General features: G+C 37.8%; 1 protein-coding gene across 1 annotated transcript in view; it reads right to left on the reverse strand.

Annotated features, from left to right (window-relative positions):
* The window catches only part of AFG1L (AFG1 like ATPase), a 196,011-nt gene that overhangs the window by 64,079 nt on the left and 111,533 nt on the right, over window positions 1-20,399 (reverse strand). Inside the window, exon 8 of the mRNA NM_001192915.1 lies at window positions 7,994-8,076. Within this exon, the coding sequence (NP_001179844.1) occupies window positions 7,994-8,076 (83 nt within the window). The remainder of the gene's footprint in view (window positions 1-7,993; window positions 8,077-20,399) is intronic.

The following is a 20,399-nucleotide window of genomic DNA, read 5'->3' on the forward strand; positions in this document are numbered from 1 at the left end:
GCTCAGATGGTAAAGAATCTACCTACAGTGTGGGAGACCTGGGTTCGATCCCTGGGTTGGGAAGATCCCCTGGAGAAGGGCATGGCAACCCACTCCAGTATTCTTGCCTGGAGAACCTCCATGGACAGAGGAGCCTAGTGGCCTACAGTCCATGAGGTTGCAAAGAGTCAGACATGACTAAGCACAGAACATACAACATAACCAAGTGAGATTTATCCCAGAAATGCAAGGTTGATTTAAAATCCAAACATCAATTAATAAAATATATCACATCAATGGTATAATGGACAAAAACCACATGATCATATCAATAGAAACAGAAAATGTATGACAAAATCCAACTCCCCTTAATGTCAAAACACTCAAAAACTAGGAATAGAAGAGAATGTCCTTAATCTAATAAAGGACATCTGTGAAAAACCCAGAGCTAACAGCATAATTAATGGTGAAATACTGAAGTCTTTCCCTCAAGCTCAGGAATAAGACAAGCGTGTCCATTCTTTATGATAGAATATACCACTTCTATTCAACATTTCACTGAAGGTTCTAGACAGGACATTTAGTCAAGAAAAATAAATAAAAAGGCATTCAGATTGGAAAGGGAAAAGTAAACTGTCTCTATTTCCAGGTGACATGATCTTGTATTTAGAAAATTCTAAGGAAGCTACTGGAAAATATTAGAACAAATAAATGAGTTTAGCAAGGCTTCAGGCTATAAGAGCAATATGCAAAAATCAATTACATTCTTAAACCATACCAATGAAGAAACCAAAAATGAAATTAGGAAAACAATTCCATTTATGCCAGTTTCAAAAAGAATAAAATGTTTTTGAATAAATTTAATAGAAGTATTTGCAAATTTTATTCACTGAAAACTTAAAACATTATTGAAAGGAATTAAAGAAGGGGCTTCGCTGGTAGCTCAGATGGTAAAGAATATGCCTGTAGTGCACAGAGACCTGGGTTCAGTCCCTAGGTTGGGAAGATCCTCTGGAGAAGGGAATGGCCACCCACTCTAGTACTCTTTCAGTACTGGAAAATTCCACGGACAAGAGGAGCCTGGTGGGCCCCAGTCCATGGGATCACAAAGAGTTAGATACAACTGAACAACTAACACTTCCACTTCCAAAGAAGACCAAAATTAATGGAAAGATAGCTGCTATGAGCTGAACTGTGTCCTTCAAAAAGATGTTAAAGCACTAGCCCCCAATATCTGTGAATGTGATCTTACTTAGGCTCTTTGCAAATGTAATTAAGTTTAGATGCAGTCATAGTGGATTAGGGTGCTCTCTAATGTGGTAACTGGTGTCCTTACATAAAGAGGAAATTTGGAAACACACAAACATAGGGAAAATATCATATGAAGCTAGAGGCAGAGACTAGAGCAATGCACCTACAAATCAAGAACTTCACCAGAAGCATGGAATAGGTTCTCCTTCACACTGCCCAGAAAGAACCAAGCTGCCAACACTTTGATTTCAGACTTCTAATCTCCAGAACGAGAGGATAAATTCCTACTTTCTAAGATATTCAGTTAGGGGTACTTTGTATGGCAGCCCTAGGAAACGAATAAAACATTGCATGTTCATGGATCAGAAGACTTAATGTTATATCCCCAATGTGATTTACAAATTTAACACAATTCCTATCAAAGTTACAGATGGCTTCTTTGCAGAATTTGACAAGCTGATCCTCAAATTCATATGGAAATCCAAAGGCCTCAGAATAGCCGAAACAATCTCTAAAATACAACAAAACAAAGTTGGAGGACTCACATTTCCCAATTTCAAAACTTAGAACAAAGTTATGGCAATCAAGACAGTGTGGTATCGACATAAAGTTAGACAAATAGATCATGGAATATAAATGAGGGACCAGAAATAACCCTTTATGTTTACAGTCAGTCGATTTTCAAAAAGGAGGTCAACACAATTCACTAGGACAAGAATACTCTTTTCAACAAACAGTACTAGGGCAACTGAGTATCTCCATGCAACAGAGAGAAGATAGACCACATATAAAAATATATAAAAAATATAAAAATAATTTGTTCACACCACATATAAAAATAATTTGAAATTAACCAAACACACAAATATAAGAGCTAAAAGAGTAAAACTCTTAGAAGAAAATATAGGTAACAATTACTGTGACCCTGGATTAGACAACAGTTTATCAAACGTGACACACCAAAAGCATAAGCAACAAAAGAAAAAACACATTGATCTTAAATTAAAAGTTTACAATTTTGTGCTTCAAAGACACTGCCGAGAAAATTTTAAAAAAACAGAATGTGAGAATATTTGCAAATCATATATCTGACAAGTGACTTGTATCTAGAATAAAGACACTTAAAATTAAATAATAAAAAGACAAATGATCCAATTTAAAAACAGGCAAAGTATGTATAAGAATGAAATTAGAGCAGTTTCTCACATCAAATATAAAATTAAACTCAAAATGGATTAAAGACCTAAATGTAAGACCAGAAACCATAAAACTCCTATAAGAAAACAAGCCAAACACGCTGACATAAATCATGGCAATATTTTTTTGGATCAAGCTCCTAGAGCAAAGGAAATGGAAGTAAAAACAAACAAATGGGTCCTAATTAGACTTAAAAACTTTTGCACAGCAAAGGAAATTATTGACAAAATGAAAAGAAATCAATAGAACATTAAGCAATAGAGACAATAAAAGCTATTTCTCTGAGAAGATGAATGGATTAATAAGACCCTCACTAGCATAATCAGAAAAAATAGAGAAAACTTGAACCTTTTTCAAAAAAACACTTTTTATTGTAGAAAATTTCACACATACATACACGTAAAGACAACAACAGTATAAGAAACCTGATGTGACAATCATGATGTAACACTCAGTACGTGGCCACTCTGGTTTCATCTATACCTCCTCTCAATTCTTCCACCCTGGACTATTTTAAAGCATGTCCCATACACCATATTGTTTTATTTGTTAATACTTTAGTTTATTGGAGAAGGAAATGGCAACCCACTCCAGTATCCTTGCCTGGAAAATCCCATGGACAGAAGAGCCTGGCAGGCTGTACAGTCCATGGGGTCAAAATAAGTGACTAACACACACTTTAGTTTATAACTATGTTGATGACTTAAGTAGATAAACCTATATGTTCTGTGTCAAAAAGCTAACAATAAAATTTAATCTGTAAACATCCCTTCCCCAGACTTAAGAAATGCCCAGATCAACAGCCTGAACCTCATTAAACTAGACAGTTTCTCTAACTGCCAGAGGCAGAAATTCTGCCCTCTGCCCTGTGAGGAACAGACTTCAGGAAGGCCGAGTCTAATCTTAACTAAGGACGAGAAACTTTGATTCACACAGACTGACAGTGAACATTCAGGCATGTCCTAGGATTTACATCCAGTCATTGTACCTGGTGAATGGGCTTCCCTGGTGGCTCAGATGGTAAAGAATCCACCTGCAATGCAGGAGACCTGGGTTCGATCCCTGAGTTGGGAAGATCCCCTGGAGGAGGGCATGGCAATCCACTCCAGTATTCTTGCCTGGAGAATCCCATGGATAGAGGAGCCTGGCAGGCTAAAGTTCATGGTGTCACAAAGAGTCGGACATGACTGAGTGAGTAAACAAAACACAACAATACCTGGTGAACAGGCAGGCACTTAGCCAGAGTCTCTCTAAACCACTCAATCAAGAATGATAAACATAACCTGCTGGGGTCCTCATCCTGATCAGGGGGGCTATACTGTCAGCTTAATGGGCCAGAAAACAAACTTTCAATGAGAATATGCTATGTTGTCTTCTGTTTTGCCTAACTGTCTCCATATGGATATGTTTCTATACTTTTGGTGCTAAACAAATTTCATATTCTTTAAATGTGTGGCATCTTCTCTTCAATACCCATACAGCTCCACTGTGACACCATGCACTAGCATCAAAAGTAAGACTAACTTGAATGTTAAAGACTCTAAAAGATACATGAGAGATTTTAGAGAAAGTACAGCAGGCCTGTGGTTTAGCGTCAAACTATAAAAACTTTGTTGTAGGTGACCAGAGGTCAAGTGTTTCAGTGAAGTTACACACAGAGCCGCTGCGGGGACATTGGGCAGTCTAGTTCACAGAAATGAAACAAATCGCAGTCTAAACAGGAGGGGGCTAACTTAGCAATATTCAAGTTGCTACTGTTTGCAGATATTTCAGAGGTTCTTCAGTGGGAAGTGAAACAGGGAATGACTGGGTTGATATCTGGTGAGAAAAACTAAGACTGAAACTGCAGATTTCAATGTCTGTGACAGAAACACCTATAATGGTAATGATGGGGGATGGGGAGAAGGCCCCAAGATGCCCTAGAGATTCTGCTGATTCAGAAGGTGGCAACCTTTCAGGCAGAGGACAGATCTCTGTCGAAGTTTTAGGGATGAGAAGATGTGACAATCAAGCTAAGAAAATGCTTTAAATTTTTATCGATGGTTGTCCCGGTTGGGGGCAGGGGAACATGTGCAGGGAATATCAGAGGCAAACAAGTTTTTAATTGCAAGGGAGTAAGTTTCAACATGGATGAGTTCCAGTCTTTGTTTTCACAGACCTTTCTTCTAAAACAGAGCTCTAACCTTGAAGCTGTGCATTTTTAGCAGCAATTTTTTTTTTAAATGATGCTCGAAGATATATTCTTAGAAGTAATTTACTATTTGGAATAGATGTTTCCCAAGTGGAAAATTAAGAGCACTTGGGACATGAAGTTTCCATTGATAAAAGTATTTAAGAATAAACTCCTTAAAACTGTTCAAAAGATGGATGAATACATGTACTATATTAGTCAGGTAAAAATATGTGAGTATTTGGTCTGTGCCTGAAAAGTTGTAACACATGTGCTGTGCCGTGCTAAGTCGCTTCAGTCGTTTCTGACTCTTTGCAGCCCTGTGGGCCATAGCCCACTAGGCGGCTCTGTCCATGCGATTCTCCAGGCAAGAATACTGGAGTGGGTTGCCATGTCCTCCTCCAGGGGATATTCCCAACCCAGGGATCAAACTCACATCTCTTATGTCTACTGCATTGGTACGTGAGTTGTAACATAAAATGTTCATCATTTCAGTATGATCATAGTTTCCATATCTATGGAGCTGAAATGGTCTTGAAACAATTCAGGGGTTAAATAATTGAATAGTAGTCAGAAGTAATTTTGTTGAAGTGGTAGATGACTTTGGCAGATAGGAATCAAAGGAAATAAAGGGAAATTTTATTTCTTTAATAAATAAAGGTTAAAAGTCTGGTAAACATCCCCTGTGAGGACAGACAGTCCTCTCTGAGTCTCCCACTCACCCACACAGCTTGCTGAGAAGGCCAAGAATGCAAGGCCTTAACCATCTCTTAAGGTGTGTTTGTAGCAAGAAGCTTCGAGGGATGAGGCAATATCTCCCTTGAGACAAAAAGCAGTCTTGCTTACTTCTGGCTATAAAGTGGTCCATTCCCCATACTCAGAGTCCCTCTCCTATAACACAACGCATTGCAAGTGCAGGCACCCATCTGGGCCCTCAGCAAAACTCCTCTTCTCCTCCCTAATGGGACTAGGAAGCGAGAAGGGAACTGACTCAACATGCTATCTGTGCCTAGAGTAATAAAATCCTTTGTCTCTGACACAGGTTTCTTGTGTCTTCTGCCAGCATCCATGAAACAATACAGGCAAAGCTATTACTTCGTAAGTAGGGCGAAATCAAATCCAAAATCAAATCCCAACACCTGCCTCTACCCTTTTTAGTTCAGTTTAAAATATTCCACTGAGGCCATGGCTTCCATGCTGGGGGCAGGGTGTTTGCATGTGAGCATGGTAGAGATACAGTGTTTGAACAGGAACTTTCTTCAACAGATTTAGTCAGAAAAAAAGGACCTGTGCTACTCAGATCCTGAGGAAAAGAGACAGAGAAGGAGGGTGAGTCTAAGGTGATCTGATCCCCTCTCTTCAGGAAAACAAAACCCTTCACAGAACTGACAGCAAAATGGTCAGGGGCAGCATCCTATGGACCCCTCAGCAGTGATGTTTCCTGTCGTAAAAGGGCAATAAATAACATGGCATATTAAAATCTGTCATAGAGGGGAAATTAATAAATTTTCCTGCAGGAACAAGATAAAATGAAACCTAATTAAATCAGAAATGTTAACATGACCCCAGGAACTTTTCTTTTACTCTCTCATGAAAGAAGTTCTACCCAAAGGCTCCTGTGCAACAATATAAATGAAACCCCTATCATCCCATCTGGGTATCTTTATTCTCCCACTTCTGAGATGACTTAATTCCTAATTCTTCTCTGGTGCACATATCTGCCTTCCCTCTGAGGTGTGCCCCCAGGCTCTCTATTCTTGATTATCAGACTGTGGTAAAGCTCTTTTGATGTTAAAAATTCATAAATAAATCTACTTTCTTTGAGGATTAAAGAATTTATATATTTTTAAGAAAGCTATTCCAGAGTTTCATGGTAGCCTTTGTACATTCTCGTTTTCTGGACTCTGGGATGTTGTTAGATTCTGACTTCTTCCAGTACATGTTTAAAGCACAAACCTGAATTTTGATGTTAGAATTATATTACTTTCATCAGGAAGAAGAAGAGGCAATACAGGGTAGCTCAGAGAAAAAGAGGCTCTGCTGAAGCAAAAGCAGACTTTCCACTTCCTGTAAATTCCACTGAGACCTCTCAAGGACCAAGAAACAAATTTCATGACTTAGACAACCATCTTTAGTGAAGGGATTTCCTTTTAGGAAAATGTTTTAATTCTTCGACATAAGAATATATTTTGTGGGAAAACAGGGAGCAAGGATTTGTTGAAAAAATAAAAGGAATAGTAATAAATTAATTTCTAAGTACCATACATCTGGCATATCGAGAAACAGGTAGCAAAGCTTCAGGGAAATCTTGTGAAGGTCAGAAAAATAAAAGACAGGAAAGCCCAAAGATAAAAGAAATGGAGAGGATAAAGTCCTAGTTAAAGCAGAAAAAAAGTGCTCTAAGAATTTTTCAAAATTATAAAGTACTTTAAAGACAAAGTACTTAAGGGCAGATGAAGAACCTCCTATAATAATCATCAGAATCTGAATAATAAACTGAAATAGTCCCCTTGGTACACTGTAAAGTATGCAATTTTAATTATGTGATTTTTCTAGCTAATTTCTGCTTCAAAAACAGTAAAGTACTTCTGCTTACAAGGTGGCAGAGACGAGAACTTTTCTGAACCTCTCATACACACGTAGTCATCAAAATTTAAATTAGCAGAAACATGCCTTTGAGTTAAATCACAATTAGCCCTTAAGACAGATCTATTTACTGAGAACCCACTATGTGTCCAACATTACCAGCATATGCTAAACACTCTGCATTGGTAAAGCAACTTTTTCCTTTTCAGGTTCTCACAAGTGACATTTTAAAACAAACTATATTTGTTTTCAGCATTAACTACCCAAGCTGACTACATCTATTATTATAAATTGCTCCTACTTGGGAGAATGAGCTTCTAGAAGACAAAATATATCCAGTTGTACTTGTGTATATATATTTTACATAGTTATGTATGGAAGTCAATCAACAGAGATAAATACAAACAGATTGTCTGACAAAATAAAACACAATTTTCAGGGAACAGAAATGACACATTTGTCAGAAGATGTCCACAAATAATTAATTACTTTAGCACAATAAAGATATTCTCTTAATACTAGAGTTTCTTATAAGAGGATACTCATTACTTTCTAACCATCTGTCATCACTCCTCCCTAAAAAACTAATTAGGGTTTCCTCCAATCACACATTATAAATCATGCAAATGTGGATGGCAAAAAACACAGTTTAAAGAAGTTAACATTACAACATTTTGTATTTGAAAAATCACAGGCTTCAGAATTAGCCTTTCACGTTCTAATAATTACCTTGCTTATTTTTCTCATCTTTTCCTGATAAATTATTAGATATTAAACTTAAGAACATTAAAATTAAAAAAAAAAACTTACAGGTAGTAGAGTTTTCCTGCAGCAGGAAGTTCCCTTTTCCGATAATCTATCCCAGAATCTAGCTGGACTGTATTACAGTATTCCTACAATTCAAACAGATAAAATATTTTTTTAAACAAATGGTTGCTTAGAATTATAATCTTTCTGCTATCCCATTTTTTTTTAATTTTTGAAATTTTCCTCAATAAAATAATGTTTAGAATAAAACAATAGAACTCATGTAAGAATCATAAATGTTGCAACATAAAACACATATCAAACCAAAAAATATCAGTTTAATAAAATTCAGATTTGTAGCATGCTTTCCTGAAACTTTGCTAAAACTGCACTGTCAGAAAATTCCCCAAATAACTGCATTGGATTTTTTAAAATTCCAATTTCCATTACTCTGAAGTGAGAAGCTGGAGGCTATCAGAAAGAATGACTCACAGATCTTAAGCATCACAATGGGAGTCAGTCTAAGAAAGCTGCATCACAACATTAGAAGCCACATTTCAAACTGAATGATGATACCAAGGGATGTTACACGCATACCTGCCCTTCACTTCTAAATGACAGTCACTGCCCTTGTCCCTAAGCTCCCTCTCCAGCCACCCATGTCTTCGGAGTTCTAGCCTGCTGTGGACCCCTTCTTCAACCTGAAGTGATCCTAAGCCCCTACTGTCGTTGTCTCCTCACAATCACTCTTTCCTTTCTAGCCTCTGGGGTGCACGCGTGTATGGAAACTGCCATACATCACATACACACCCTAAAATTCTTACAATGGAAGCAAATGAACTTTTGCTACACTTATACAGGTCAGTTGACTTTTCTGGAATATATATATATATATATATATATATATATATGTATATATATATAAAGAGTGAGAGAGTCACACATACATACACGTAATACACACACACACACACATATATATTTAATCATTCTAGTAGAACATGGTAAAGGGTTTTCAGAATAATTCAAGAAACATTTACTGTCTGACCTTTTTGTTTTCATTCAAAATAAAAACTGCATTACAAAACTTGAGGAGGAAAAATAATATTTTGACAACTTCACTACTTTTACTAATGAAAAACTGCATTTGGAAGCTAAGGTAACTGTGGCACATTATATTTTCCAAAGATAGGTGCAATAATGTTTCCATCCCAACAGATCTTCTAACCACTAAGGTAATTTTGCCAGATTATATTTTACGAAGATGGTTGCAGTAATACCTCCAGCCCAACAGACCTTCTAATCATCAAGAAGTCTGTGCACCTCACCTGAATCCTGTGGCTACGGTGAAAATGATGCTGTGCAATAATACCTGATGTGACATCTGAGGCAGCTTCCTACTTGTTGGCCGCAACACCTGCTCTGGCATCCTAAACTGTCAGGTAAGTGCCACCTGCCTGGAGGCAACTAGGAGAGCCTGAAGTTTAGCCTGTACAGAGAGGCCTTAAGATGACATGAAGACAAGAGGTGTCTGACCAATCCCCAGCTGTTCCAGTTGTAGCAGCTAACGCAGTGAGGGAGCCAGAACTGTCAGCTGAGCTTTTCTCAAATCCAAGAAACACAGAAATCAGGAGGAGAATAAAATATTATTTTAAGCCTCTAAATTTTGCAGTCATTTGTTATGCAGCAATAGGTAAGTCAGAAGAGCACCATCTGGGCACACTTGGGAGGTAGCAACATTCCTGCTCCCTGAAATTACATCCTAGAATGTACTGCTCTGCAAGCACTGCTCATCATCTGCACTACAGGGAGTAGACTGTACACGGTGGCAGTGAGAATGCATTTCCCCTCCTCCCATGGGACAGCAGCTAAGGGGCTCAGGGAAGTAAGTTAGGCTGATCAACCATCCATCTGAGACTGAGACTGAGCTCCCCAAGATTGAGGTTTTTTTTTCTTGAAGCAACATTTTCAGTGCTAACACCACAAAAGTCATGGGCACACTGGGATAGTTGGTCACCCTCGGAGAGAAGGCCCTGAAATCTGGCCTGAATGGGTCAAAAAGCTATGGCATTTTGGTTTTTATATATAGCAATTGTGAATCAAGTTTACCTTGATTCAAGGTAAATTGAATCAAGGTAAACTGGAAATGGTCAAACAGGAGATGGCAAGAGTGAACATTAACATTTTAACAATCAGTGAACTAAAATGGACTGGAATGGGCAGATTTAATTCAGATGACCATTATACCTACTTTTGTGGGCAAGAATCCCTTAGAAGAAATGGAGTAGCCCTCATAGTCAATGAAAAAGTCCGAAATGCAGTACTTGGGTGCAATCTCAAAAATGACAGAATGATCTTATCTCTGTTCATTTCCAGGGTAAACCATTCAATATCACAGTAATCCAAGTCTATGCCCCAACAACTAATGCTGAAGAAGCTGAAGTTGAATGGTTCCATGCAAGACCTTCTACAACTAACACCAAAAAAAGATGTCCTTTTCATTATAGGGGACTGGAATGCAAAAGTAGGGAGTCAAGGAGTAACAGGCAAGTTTGGCCTTAGAGTACAATGTGAAGCAGGGCCAAGGCTAACAGAGTTTTGCCAAGAGAACACATTGGTCATAAACACTCTCTTCCAACAACACAAGAGACAACTCTACACATGGACATCACCAGATGGTCAATTCTGAAATCAGACAGATGATATTCTTTGCAGTGGAAGATGGAGAAGCTCTATACAGTCAGCAAAAACAAGACCTGGAGCTGACCGTGGCTCAAATCATGAACTCCTTATTGCAAAATTCATACTTCAAATGAAGAAACCATTCAGGTATGACCTAAATCAAATGGCTAACTATTATACAGTGGAAGTGACAAACAGATTCAAGGGATTAGATCTGATAGACAGAGTGCCTGAAGAATATGGTTAGAGGTGCATGACATTGTATAGGAGGCAGTGATTAAGACCATCCCCAACAAAAAGAAATGCAAAAAAGTAAAATGGTTGTCTGAGGAGGCCTTACAAATAGCTGAGAAAAGAAGAGAAGCAAAACGAAAAGGAGAAAAGGAAAGATACACCCATCTGAATGCAGAGTTCCTTTGAAAAGCAAGGAGAGAAAAGAAAGCTTTCCTAAGTGATCAATGCAAAGAAATAGAGGAAAACAATAGAATGGGGAAGACTAGAGATCATTTCAAGAAAATTAGAGATGCCAAGGGAACATTTCATGCAAAGATGGATACAATAAAGGACAGAAACGGTATAGACCTAACAGAAGCAGAAGATATTAAGAAGAGGTGGCAAGAATACACAGAAGAACTATACAAAAAAGAACTTAATGACCCAGATAACCACGATAGTGTGATCACTCACCTAGAGCCAGACATCCTGGAATGCGAAGTCAAAGGGGGCCTTATGAAGCATCACTATGAACAAAGCTAGTGGAGGTGATAGAATTCCACTTGAGCTATTTCAAATCCTAAAAGAAGATGCTGTGAAAGTGCTGCACCCAACATGCCAGCAAATTTGGAAAACTCAGCAGTGGCCACAGGACTGGAAAAGGTCAGTTTTCATTCCAATCCCAAAGAAAGGCAATGCCAAAGACTGTTCAAACTACCACACAATTGCACTCATCTCACACACTAGCAAAGTAATGCTCAAAATTATCCAAGCCAGGCTGCAATAGTATGTGAACCAAGAACTTCCAGATGTTCAAGCTGGATTTAGAAAAGGCAGAGGAACCAGAGATCAAATTGCCAACATCTGCTGACTCACAGAAAAAGCAAGAGAGTTCCAGAAAAACATCTACTTCTGCTTTTTTCACTACACCAAAGCCTTTGACTGTGTGGATCACAACAAACTGTGAAAAATTCTTCAAGAGATGGGAATACCAGATCACCTGACCTGCCTCCTGAGAAATTTGTATGCAGGACAAGAAGCAACAGTTAGAACCAGACAGGGAACAACTGACTGTTCCAAATAGGAAAAGGAGTACGTCAAGGCTGTACATTGTCACCCCGCTTATTTAACTTATATGCAGAGTACATCATGTGAAATGCCAGGTTGGATAAAGCACAAGCTATAATCAAGATTGCCAGGAGAAGTATCAATAACCTCAGATATGCAAATGATACCACCCTTATGGCAGAAAGCGAAGAGGAACTGAAGAGCCTCTTGATGAAAATGAAAGAGGAGAGAGAAAAAGTTGGCTTAAAATTCAACATTCAAAAAACTAAAATCATGGCATCTGGTCCTATCAGTTCATGGCAAATAGATGAGGAAACAATGGAAACAATGACAGACTTTATTTTCTTAGGTTCCAAAATAACTGCAGATGGTGACTGCAGCCATGAAATTAAAAGATGCTTGCTCCTTGGAAGAAAAGCTATGACCAACCTAGACAGCATATTAAAAAGCAAAGATATTACTTTGCCAACAAAGGTCCGTCTAGTCAAAGCTATGGTTTTTCCAGGAGTCACATATGGATGTGAGAGCTGGACCATAAAGAAAGATGAGTACTGAAGAATTGATGCTTTTGAACTGTGGTGTTGGAGAAGACTCTTGAGAGTCCCTTGGACTGCAAAATCAAACCAGTCAATCCTAAAGGAAATCAACCCTGAATATTCATTGGAAGGACAGACGCTGAAGCTGAAGCTCCAATACTCTGGCCACCTGATTCGAAGAAATGACTCATTGGAAATGATGCTGGGAAAAGATTGAAGGCAACAGGAGCAGGGGACGACAGAGGATGAGATGGTTGGATGGCATCACCAACTCGAGGGACATGAGTTTGAGCAAGCTCCAGGAGTTGGTGATGGACAGGGAAGCCTGGCATGCTGCAGTCCATGGGGTCACAAAGAGTCAGACACAACTGAGCAACTGAACTGAACTGAATCAGGTTAGAATAATCCCCAATAAAAGACCAGGCCTTTAGAGACTACAAAGCTAAGCTTTTGAACTACACGTTTGAAGAATTACCTCTGAACCTAACAGTCACAGCACCATGCAATGCTTGGTGTAAGCAGCCACCCACACATCCCTAGCTCGTCATTCCAAGTAGTTCTAAACCACCCTCAGGACTCATGCCCTTAACCCATCTCACCAGAAAGAAATACAGCATTGCCTAAATACATGCATTTCACTCTCCCCTTGCCTCAGAGGACCTGTAAAAAAAAAAACAAGGTATAGCCATACATTTCTCTTCTTCTCAATCTGAGTAATGTAGTAAACCTGCTATAATTTGGGGTTTATGTACTGGGTTTGTACAACTACCCAAAACAAAGAAAGAAGGAGATACACTTGTTCAGGTACACTTCTTTCTCTATGTCTCTATGAGGGAAATCTGTCCTGGCTTGATAAGGGTCAACTATTCATAATCTACCTGTACTACAGACAATATACTACACAGTGGACCAGTATCTTCATATAAGTGTATCCCCCTAGGTTCTCTATTTCTTTTAAATAACAATTTATCTTATATTACTCAATATTCAATATTCCTAATTTAGTCAAATACTGGTGGGTTTTTTTTGTTTTTTTTGCTATTAAAAAAATAAGGCTAATGAAAGTTATACATAAGTTTCAATTTTTCCTTCTGGGTAACTAACTTCTCTCTTATATGAGTGATTAAGCCCTACCAAATGATTGCATTTGTACATTCACTAATCACCACCAAGGAATACCTAATCAGCAGCATAAGAACTATAACCAAAGCCCGTAGATATTAGCTCTTAATTGTCCGAAAAATACTAACACTCAGTTTATATTTTTAAAGAAAAATAAACCTCTAAATTTCTGATTTCATTCACTTAAGTTAGAGTCTTCAGACCACTTTTCAGGAGAGTGGAGGGGGGTGAAAACTAAGCTATTTCCAAGTTGAAGATGAATCTAGTCAAAAGGGTATGATCTCTAAGCAATCTCCTAATTCCCAAGGATATTTACAAGACCTGTGACCTCTTATCACCAACCAATTCAAATGCATAAAACTAATCAGCCATCAAACTGAATTTATTTTAAGATGGTTTGTATATTTATGTATACAGAGGACAAATACAATTATGCAATTAGGAAATTCAAGGAGGAAAAGGAGGGAGGTTAACACCTTGGGAGCATACTCATGAGTCAAAGGCCTTGACTCTGGAAAGGAAAATATACAACAAAAAGGGTTGTATTCCAGAGTTTACATTTTCTTCAAGATCTATTGTGTGTATATTTAGCAATTCTGGATAATACAGTTAGAAAAATAGCATCTCACAAAAATAACTTCTTACAGCTTCCAGTCTGGCTTTTCCCTTCCCAGTTGGAACAAAAGAACAATAAATACTGTGGAGAAAAATCCTTTAAAGGTACAATATATTAACCTTGTAAGCAAAAATTGAAATAATAAAGATTTCTGTTTGTAAAATACTCTTTTATTATAAAAGTACTATTGCTTATTCTAGAAAATTTGGAAAATAGGAAAAAAAAAACCAACCACATAAATCAAAGTTTTATGCTTATCTAAATGATTACATTAATTGGGAATTTAAAGATGAAAAGTATTGGCATTTTTCTTGATAGTATTCAACTGATAAGTTTTACACAGTTTTAATAAGAAAGCATAAAAGGAAAAAAGGCTGAGACTTTTTCTAGTTCTATAATATAAAATACTGTAATAACTAAGATTTATCTTTTTGCTTAATTCTTAAAAAGTTTACATTTTTCAAACCAAAAAGTGACCCATGCTTATTTCAAAAACTTCAAATATCAAACATATAAAAATAGAAAGTTTATCACCTTCTCAGAAAAAAGTATGTGTATAGCTTATATCCTTCAAGTTTTTCCTTTACACATAGAGATGATGATAGACAAATTGAGATCATATTATACACACTTCTAAGCTTAATCCTTTTTGATACCTTAAAAGTTCTATGAGAGAAATAACTATTATATTTAAATACTGGAAAGCTATACTGCATACCCTACTATTCTGTTTACTAAAAATACAATTCCATAAATAAATGATGAGTAAGAGTACAAAAAACACGCTGAACCAAAAAAAGGGTGGGAGACTGGGTGGGGATGTCTTTTCAAATTTTATTTATGTTTTTAGGCAGCTATACATCTAAATATATATCCTGAAGCAGCTATACCTTCTAAGATAGCTGCCTCAATCTTATTTAAAATACTTATGTGCTACCATTTCAAAGCTTAAGCAATGATATATAAAAATTCAACACACAAACGTCTATACACTTTTAAGCCTTTTGTAATTTAAGTATAACAAATATATAAAAATGTAAAAATAAGCATCCAGCTCAATCAAGAATCAGAACAGGACTAGCACTTCTGAGGCCCCCCTAGTATACTTTTTCACCTTTCCAAATGTAACCAGTATCCTGATTCTAGCATCATAGAATTTTGCCTGTTTCTGGAGCTTTATATAAAAGTGAAATTATACAGTATTCAATATGCATTCTTTTGAGACTGGGCTATTTTATGGTTTACAAGATTTATTCATCCATATGTTTTGTGTAGTTGTAGTTTATCGATTGTTGTATCATACCCACAATGTGAATATGCCATGATTTATTGATTCATTCTACTGTTGATGGACATTTGGGCTGTTTCTAGTTACTAGCTCTTTCAAATAATGCAGCCACAAACATTCCTGCACATGGTTTTTAGTACATATGCATATGTGCTCTTGCTGGATATATACTACCCAAAGAGTTAACTACTTGATCATCAATTCAATTCAGTTCAGTCGCTCAGCTGTGTCTGACTCTTTGCAACCCCTTCGACTGCAGCATGCCAGGCCTCCCTGTCCATCACCAATTCCCAGAGCTTACTCAAACTCATGTCCATCAAGTTGGTAATGCCATCCAACTATCTTATCCTCTGTCGTCCCCTTCTCCTCCTGCCTTCAATCTTTCCCAGGATTAGGGTCTTTTCAAATGAGTCAGTTCTTCGCATCAGGTGGCCAAAGTATTGGAGTTTCAGCTTCAGTATCAGTCCTTCCAATGAATACTCAGGACTGATTTCCTTCAGGATGTACTGGTTGGATCTCCTTGCAGTCCAAGGGACTCTCAAGAGTCTTCTCCAACACCATAGTTCAAAAGCATCATTTCTTTGGCACTCACCTTTCTTTATGGTCCAACTCTCACATCCATACATGACTACTGGAAAAACCATAGCTTTGACTAGATAGACCTTTGTTGGCAAAGTAATATCTCTGCTTTTTAATATGCTGTCTAGGTGGGTCATAGCTTTTCTTCCAAGAAGCAAGCATCTTTCAATTTCATGGCTGCAGTCACCATCTGCAGTGATTTTGGAGCCCCCCAAAATAAAATCTGACACTGTTTTCACTGTTTCCCCATCTATTTCCCATAAAGTGATGGGACCAGATGCCATGATCTTCGTTTTCTGAACATTGAGCTTTAAGCCAACTTTTTCACTCTCCTCTTTCACTTTCATCAAGAGGCTCTTTAGTTCTTCTTCACTTTCTGCCAGAAGGGTGGTGTCATCTGCATATCTGAGGTTATTGATATTTCTCCCGGCAATCTTTATTCCAGTTTGTGCTTCATTCGGCCCGGCATTTCACATGATGTACTCTGCATATAAGTTAAATAAGCAGGGTGACAATATACAGCCTTGACTTACTCCTTTCCCAACTTGGAACCAGTCCATTGTTTCATGTCCAGTTTTAACCGTTGCTTCCTGACCTTCACACAGATTTCTCAGGAGGCAGGTCAGGTGATTTGGTATTCCCATCTCTTGAAGAATTTTCCAGTTTTTTGTGATCCACACAGTCAAAGGCTTTGGTGTAGTTGATAAAGCAGAAGTAGATGTTTTTCTGGAATTCTCTTACTTTTCGATGATTCAATGGATGTTGGTAATTTGATCTCTGGTTTCTCTGCCTTTTCTAAATCCAGCTTGAACACCTGGAAGTTCATAGTTCATGTACTGTTGAAGCCTGGCTGGGAGAATTTTGAGCATTACTTTGCTAGCGTGTAAGATGAGTGCAATTGTGTGGTAGTTTGAACATTCTTTGGCTGCCTTTCTTTGGGATTGGAATGAAAACTGACCTTTTCCAGTCCTGTGGCCACTGCTGAGTTTTCCAAATTTGTTGGCATGTTGGATGCGGCACTTTCACAGCATCCTCTTTTAGGATTTGAAATAGCTCAAGTGGAATTCTATCACCTCCACTAGCTTTGTTCGTAGTGATGCTTCATAAGGCCCCCTTTGACTTCACATTCCAGGATGTCTGGCTCTAGGTAAGTGATTACACCATTGTGGTTATCTGGGTCATGAAGATCTTTTTTGTATAGTTCTTCTGTGTATTCTTGCCACCTCTTCTTAATATCTTCTGCTTCTGTTAGGTCCATACCATTTCTGTCCTTTATTGTACACATCTTTGCATGAAATGTTCCCTTGGTATCTCTAATTTTCTTGAAGAGATCTCTAGTCTTTCCCATTCTATTGTTTGGGTAAGAGTATATTCAGCTTTAGAGGATACTGCCAGTTTTCCAAGGTGATTGTGCAACCTACACTCCCTATAGTAGTGTATGTGAATTTATGTATTTACTACTGGTATAAAGAAATACAATCAGTTTTTGAATAGTGTCCTTAGATTCAGCAGTTTTAGAAACTCACTTATTGAAGTAATTTTTTGTGTATGATTTTTAGGATTATACTATAGATGGTCCATATATTTCATAAATATACTGCATTATTTTACTTACAAAAATGTACACCTACCCATAGTTTAACAAGTTCCCTGCAAATTCAGTATTTATTTTGAATCAACTTAATTATCATTGAATACTAAACACTGGGCATATCCTTGGTTACTGGAAATACAATAATGAATAAGATATAGCTTTAGTACTGACAGTCTGGTAGAATTCAGATGTTTTCAAGTTATCATATCCTTCTCCTTCCAATCACAGGCATAATTTTTCAGATTTAGTCTTCCACCAATTGCTTAGCTCTGTGATTTTAGCCTGTCACTTAATCTTTCTGAATGTCAGCTTTCTCCTCCATAAAATAAGGAATTGAATCATGATCCCTTTCAGTCTACAATTCTTAATGTTATTGCTGAAGTTCTCTCAGTTCAGGGCTAAGATCTTCTCTGGGCTTTTTGAGTTCTGGAGTAGACCCCAGCCCCAGAGCCTATCTGAAGTCACCTCAGCTCCTTTGCTCTTGATCACTTCATGCTCCAAAATAAATAAAAACTTTTTTTTCCACTGCCCCACCCCTCCTACCCTGGCTATCCCAGTTTCTCTGACACTTAAAACATCCACACCCTGGAGAGAAGGGAACCCTCCTACTCGGGAAAATAAGCTGGTACACCCACTCTGAAGAATAGTATAGAGGTTCCTTAAAAAAACTAAAAGTAGAGCTACCGTATGACCCTGCAATCCTACTCCTGGGGATATGTCTGGAGAAAACCATGATCTGAAAGGTTATGTGCACCCTAATGCTCATTGCAGCACTGTTTACAGTAACCAACATGGAAGCAACGTAAATGTCCACTGACAGATGAATGGATAAAGAAGGTGTGATACATATACTGGGGCTTCCCTGACGATGGCTCAGTGGGTAAAGAATCCACCTGCAGTGTAGGAGACACTGGTATATATATGATGCAATACTACTTAACCATTAAAAAGAATGAAATAATGCTATTTGCAGTAACATGGATGGACCCAGTGATTGTCATACTGAGTGAAGGAAGTCAGACAGAGAAAGATCAATATCATATGATATCACTTATATACAGAATACAAAAAAATGAACCAATGAATTCATATACAAAACAGAAAGAGATTCAGGGACTTAGAAAATAAACTCATGGCTGCCAGGGGGAAGGGACAGTTAGGGAATTTGGGATGGACATGTACACACTGCTATATTTAAAATTGATAACCAATAAGGACCTACTGTATGGCACATGGAACTCTGCTCAATGTTATGCGGCAGCCTGAACAGAAGGGGATTTGGAAGAGAATGTGTACAGTATATGTATGGCTGAATCCCTTTGCTGTTCACCTGAAACCATCACAACACTGTTAATCAGCTATGTCCCAATATAAAATTAAAAGTTAAAAAAAACACACACCCACACCCTATCACTTCAGCAAGTAAGATCTGTATCTCTCCTTTTTATCCAGCAATTTCAAAAAATTTTCCCCCTGTCAAAAAGCAGGAAAGGAAGACATTTAACACCTGCAAAGTACCTATTATATGACTCAGTTGTGCCAGGAAACTGACTTGAATTTATCTCATTATAATCCTTACAAAAATCATACATAGAACAAGGTAATCATTTTTATATGCCCATTTTACAGTTAAGGAAATTTATGAGGGAGATTATTTTTTCTTAAATCACTGTCATGGGTTAAACTGTGCCCCCTGCAAATTCATATGTTAAAGTCCTAATCTGTTGCTCAGAATGTGACTATGCAAGAGATGAGAGACTTTGAAAGGTGACTGCATTAAAGTGAAGTGTTTGTTGTGACAAGTGGGAAAAAAAGTGAAGTGTTCATGGTGGGTCCCAATTCAATATGACTAGTGTCCTTATAAGAGGAGGAAATTAGGACACAGACCTGTGTATGCACAAAGGAAGGACCATGAGAAGACAGAGAAAGAAGACAGCCATCTTCAAGTCAAGGAGAGAAACCTCAGAGGAAATCATCCCCGTCAATACCTTCATCTTGGACTTCTAACCTCCAGAACTATGAGAAAATACATTTCTGTGGTTTGAGCCATCCAGGCTGTGGTACTTTGTTATGGTAGCCTTAATCAATACAATCACTAATATTCTTATTCCATTAATAAATACACAGGAAAGCATTTTTTAAGAGTAAAAAAGGAAAAAAATTTTTATGAACTTTAAAAAAACGTCAGGGCTGGAATGAAAAAGCACCCCTGAATACACCTGTTTCTAAGCTGCGCTACAAATCTTACCTTTTTTGCAGCCTCAGCTGGAAGGGAAAACAGTTTTCCTTAGAATTTAAAGAGCTCCAGAGAGGGCACAGTCTGCAGATAGCTAAGCCATGATTTGCTCAGGTTATTTTTGCCCCCAAATCCATGGTCTACCCACCATATCAGGTCTTCCCAGCATGTCACACTGGTTTATTAAGCAGTAGCCACAGGATCAGTTTTCTTTCACTTTATACAATTTACAGGATTAACTTTTGTTCCCCAACTCCTCCATCCCTGTCCCACAGTAATTACCTCTGCCCAGTATAAATTTCTTAATCGCTCTTCTGGAGGTCCACATTGTATGATTCTATTATGATTTCCTCTAAGTATTTAGTCCAAAACTGTGAGATATATGTACCCTCTACTAAATTCTATACTTTAATGGGTTGTAATACAGTAAATTTCCGTTATATAGGACATCTTCTATGTTTAAAGTGTCTGGCCAACTCATGGTCCACTATTTTTGTGACCTTTACTTGATCATCTACACCAATGTTGTCTGTCT

The sequence above is a fragment of the Bos taurus genome, chromosome 9, assembly GCF_002263795.3.
Source record: "Bos taurus isolate L1 Dominette 01449 registration number 42190680 breed Hereford chromosome 9, ARS-UCD2.0, whole genome shotgun sequence".
Taxonomy (NCBI): domain Eukaryota; kingdom Metazoa; phylum Chordata; class Mammalia; order Artiodactyla; family Bovidae; genus Bos; species Bos taurus.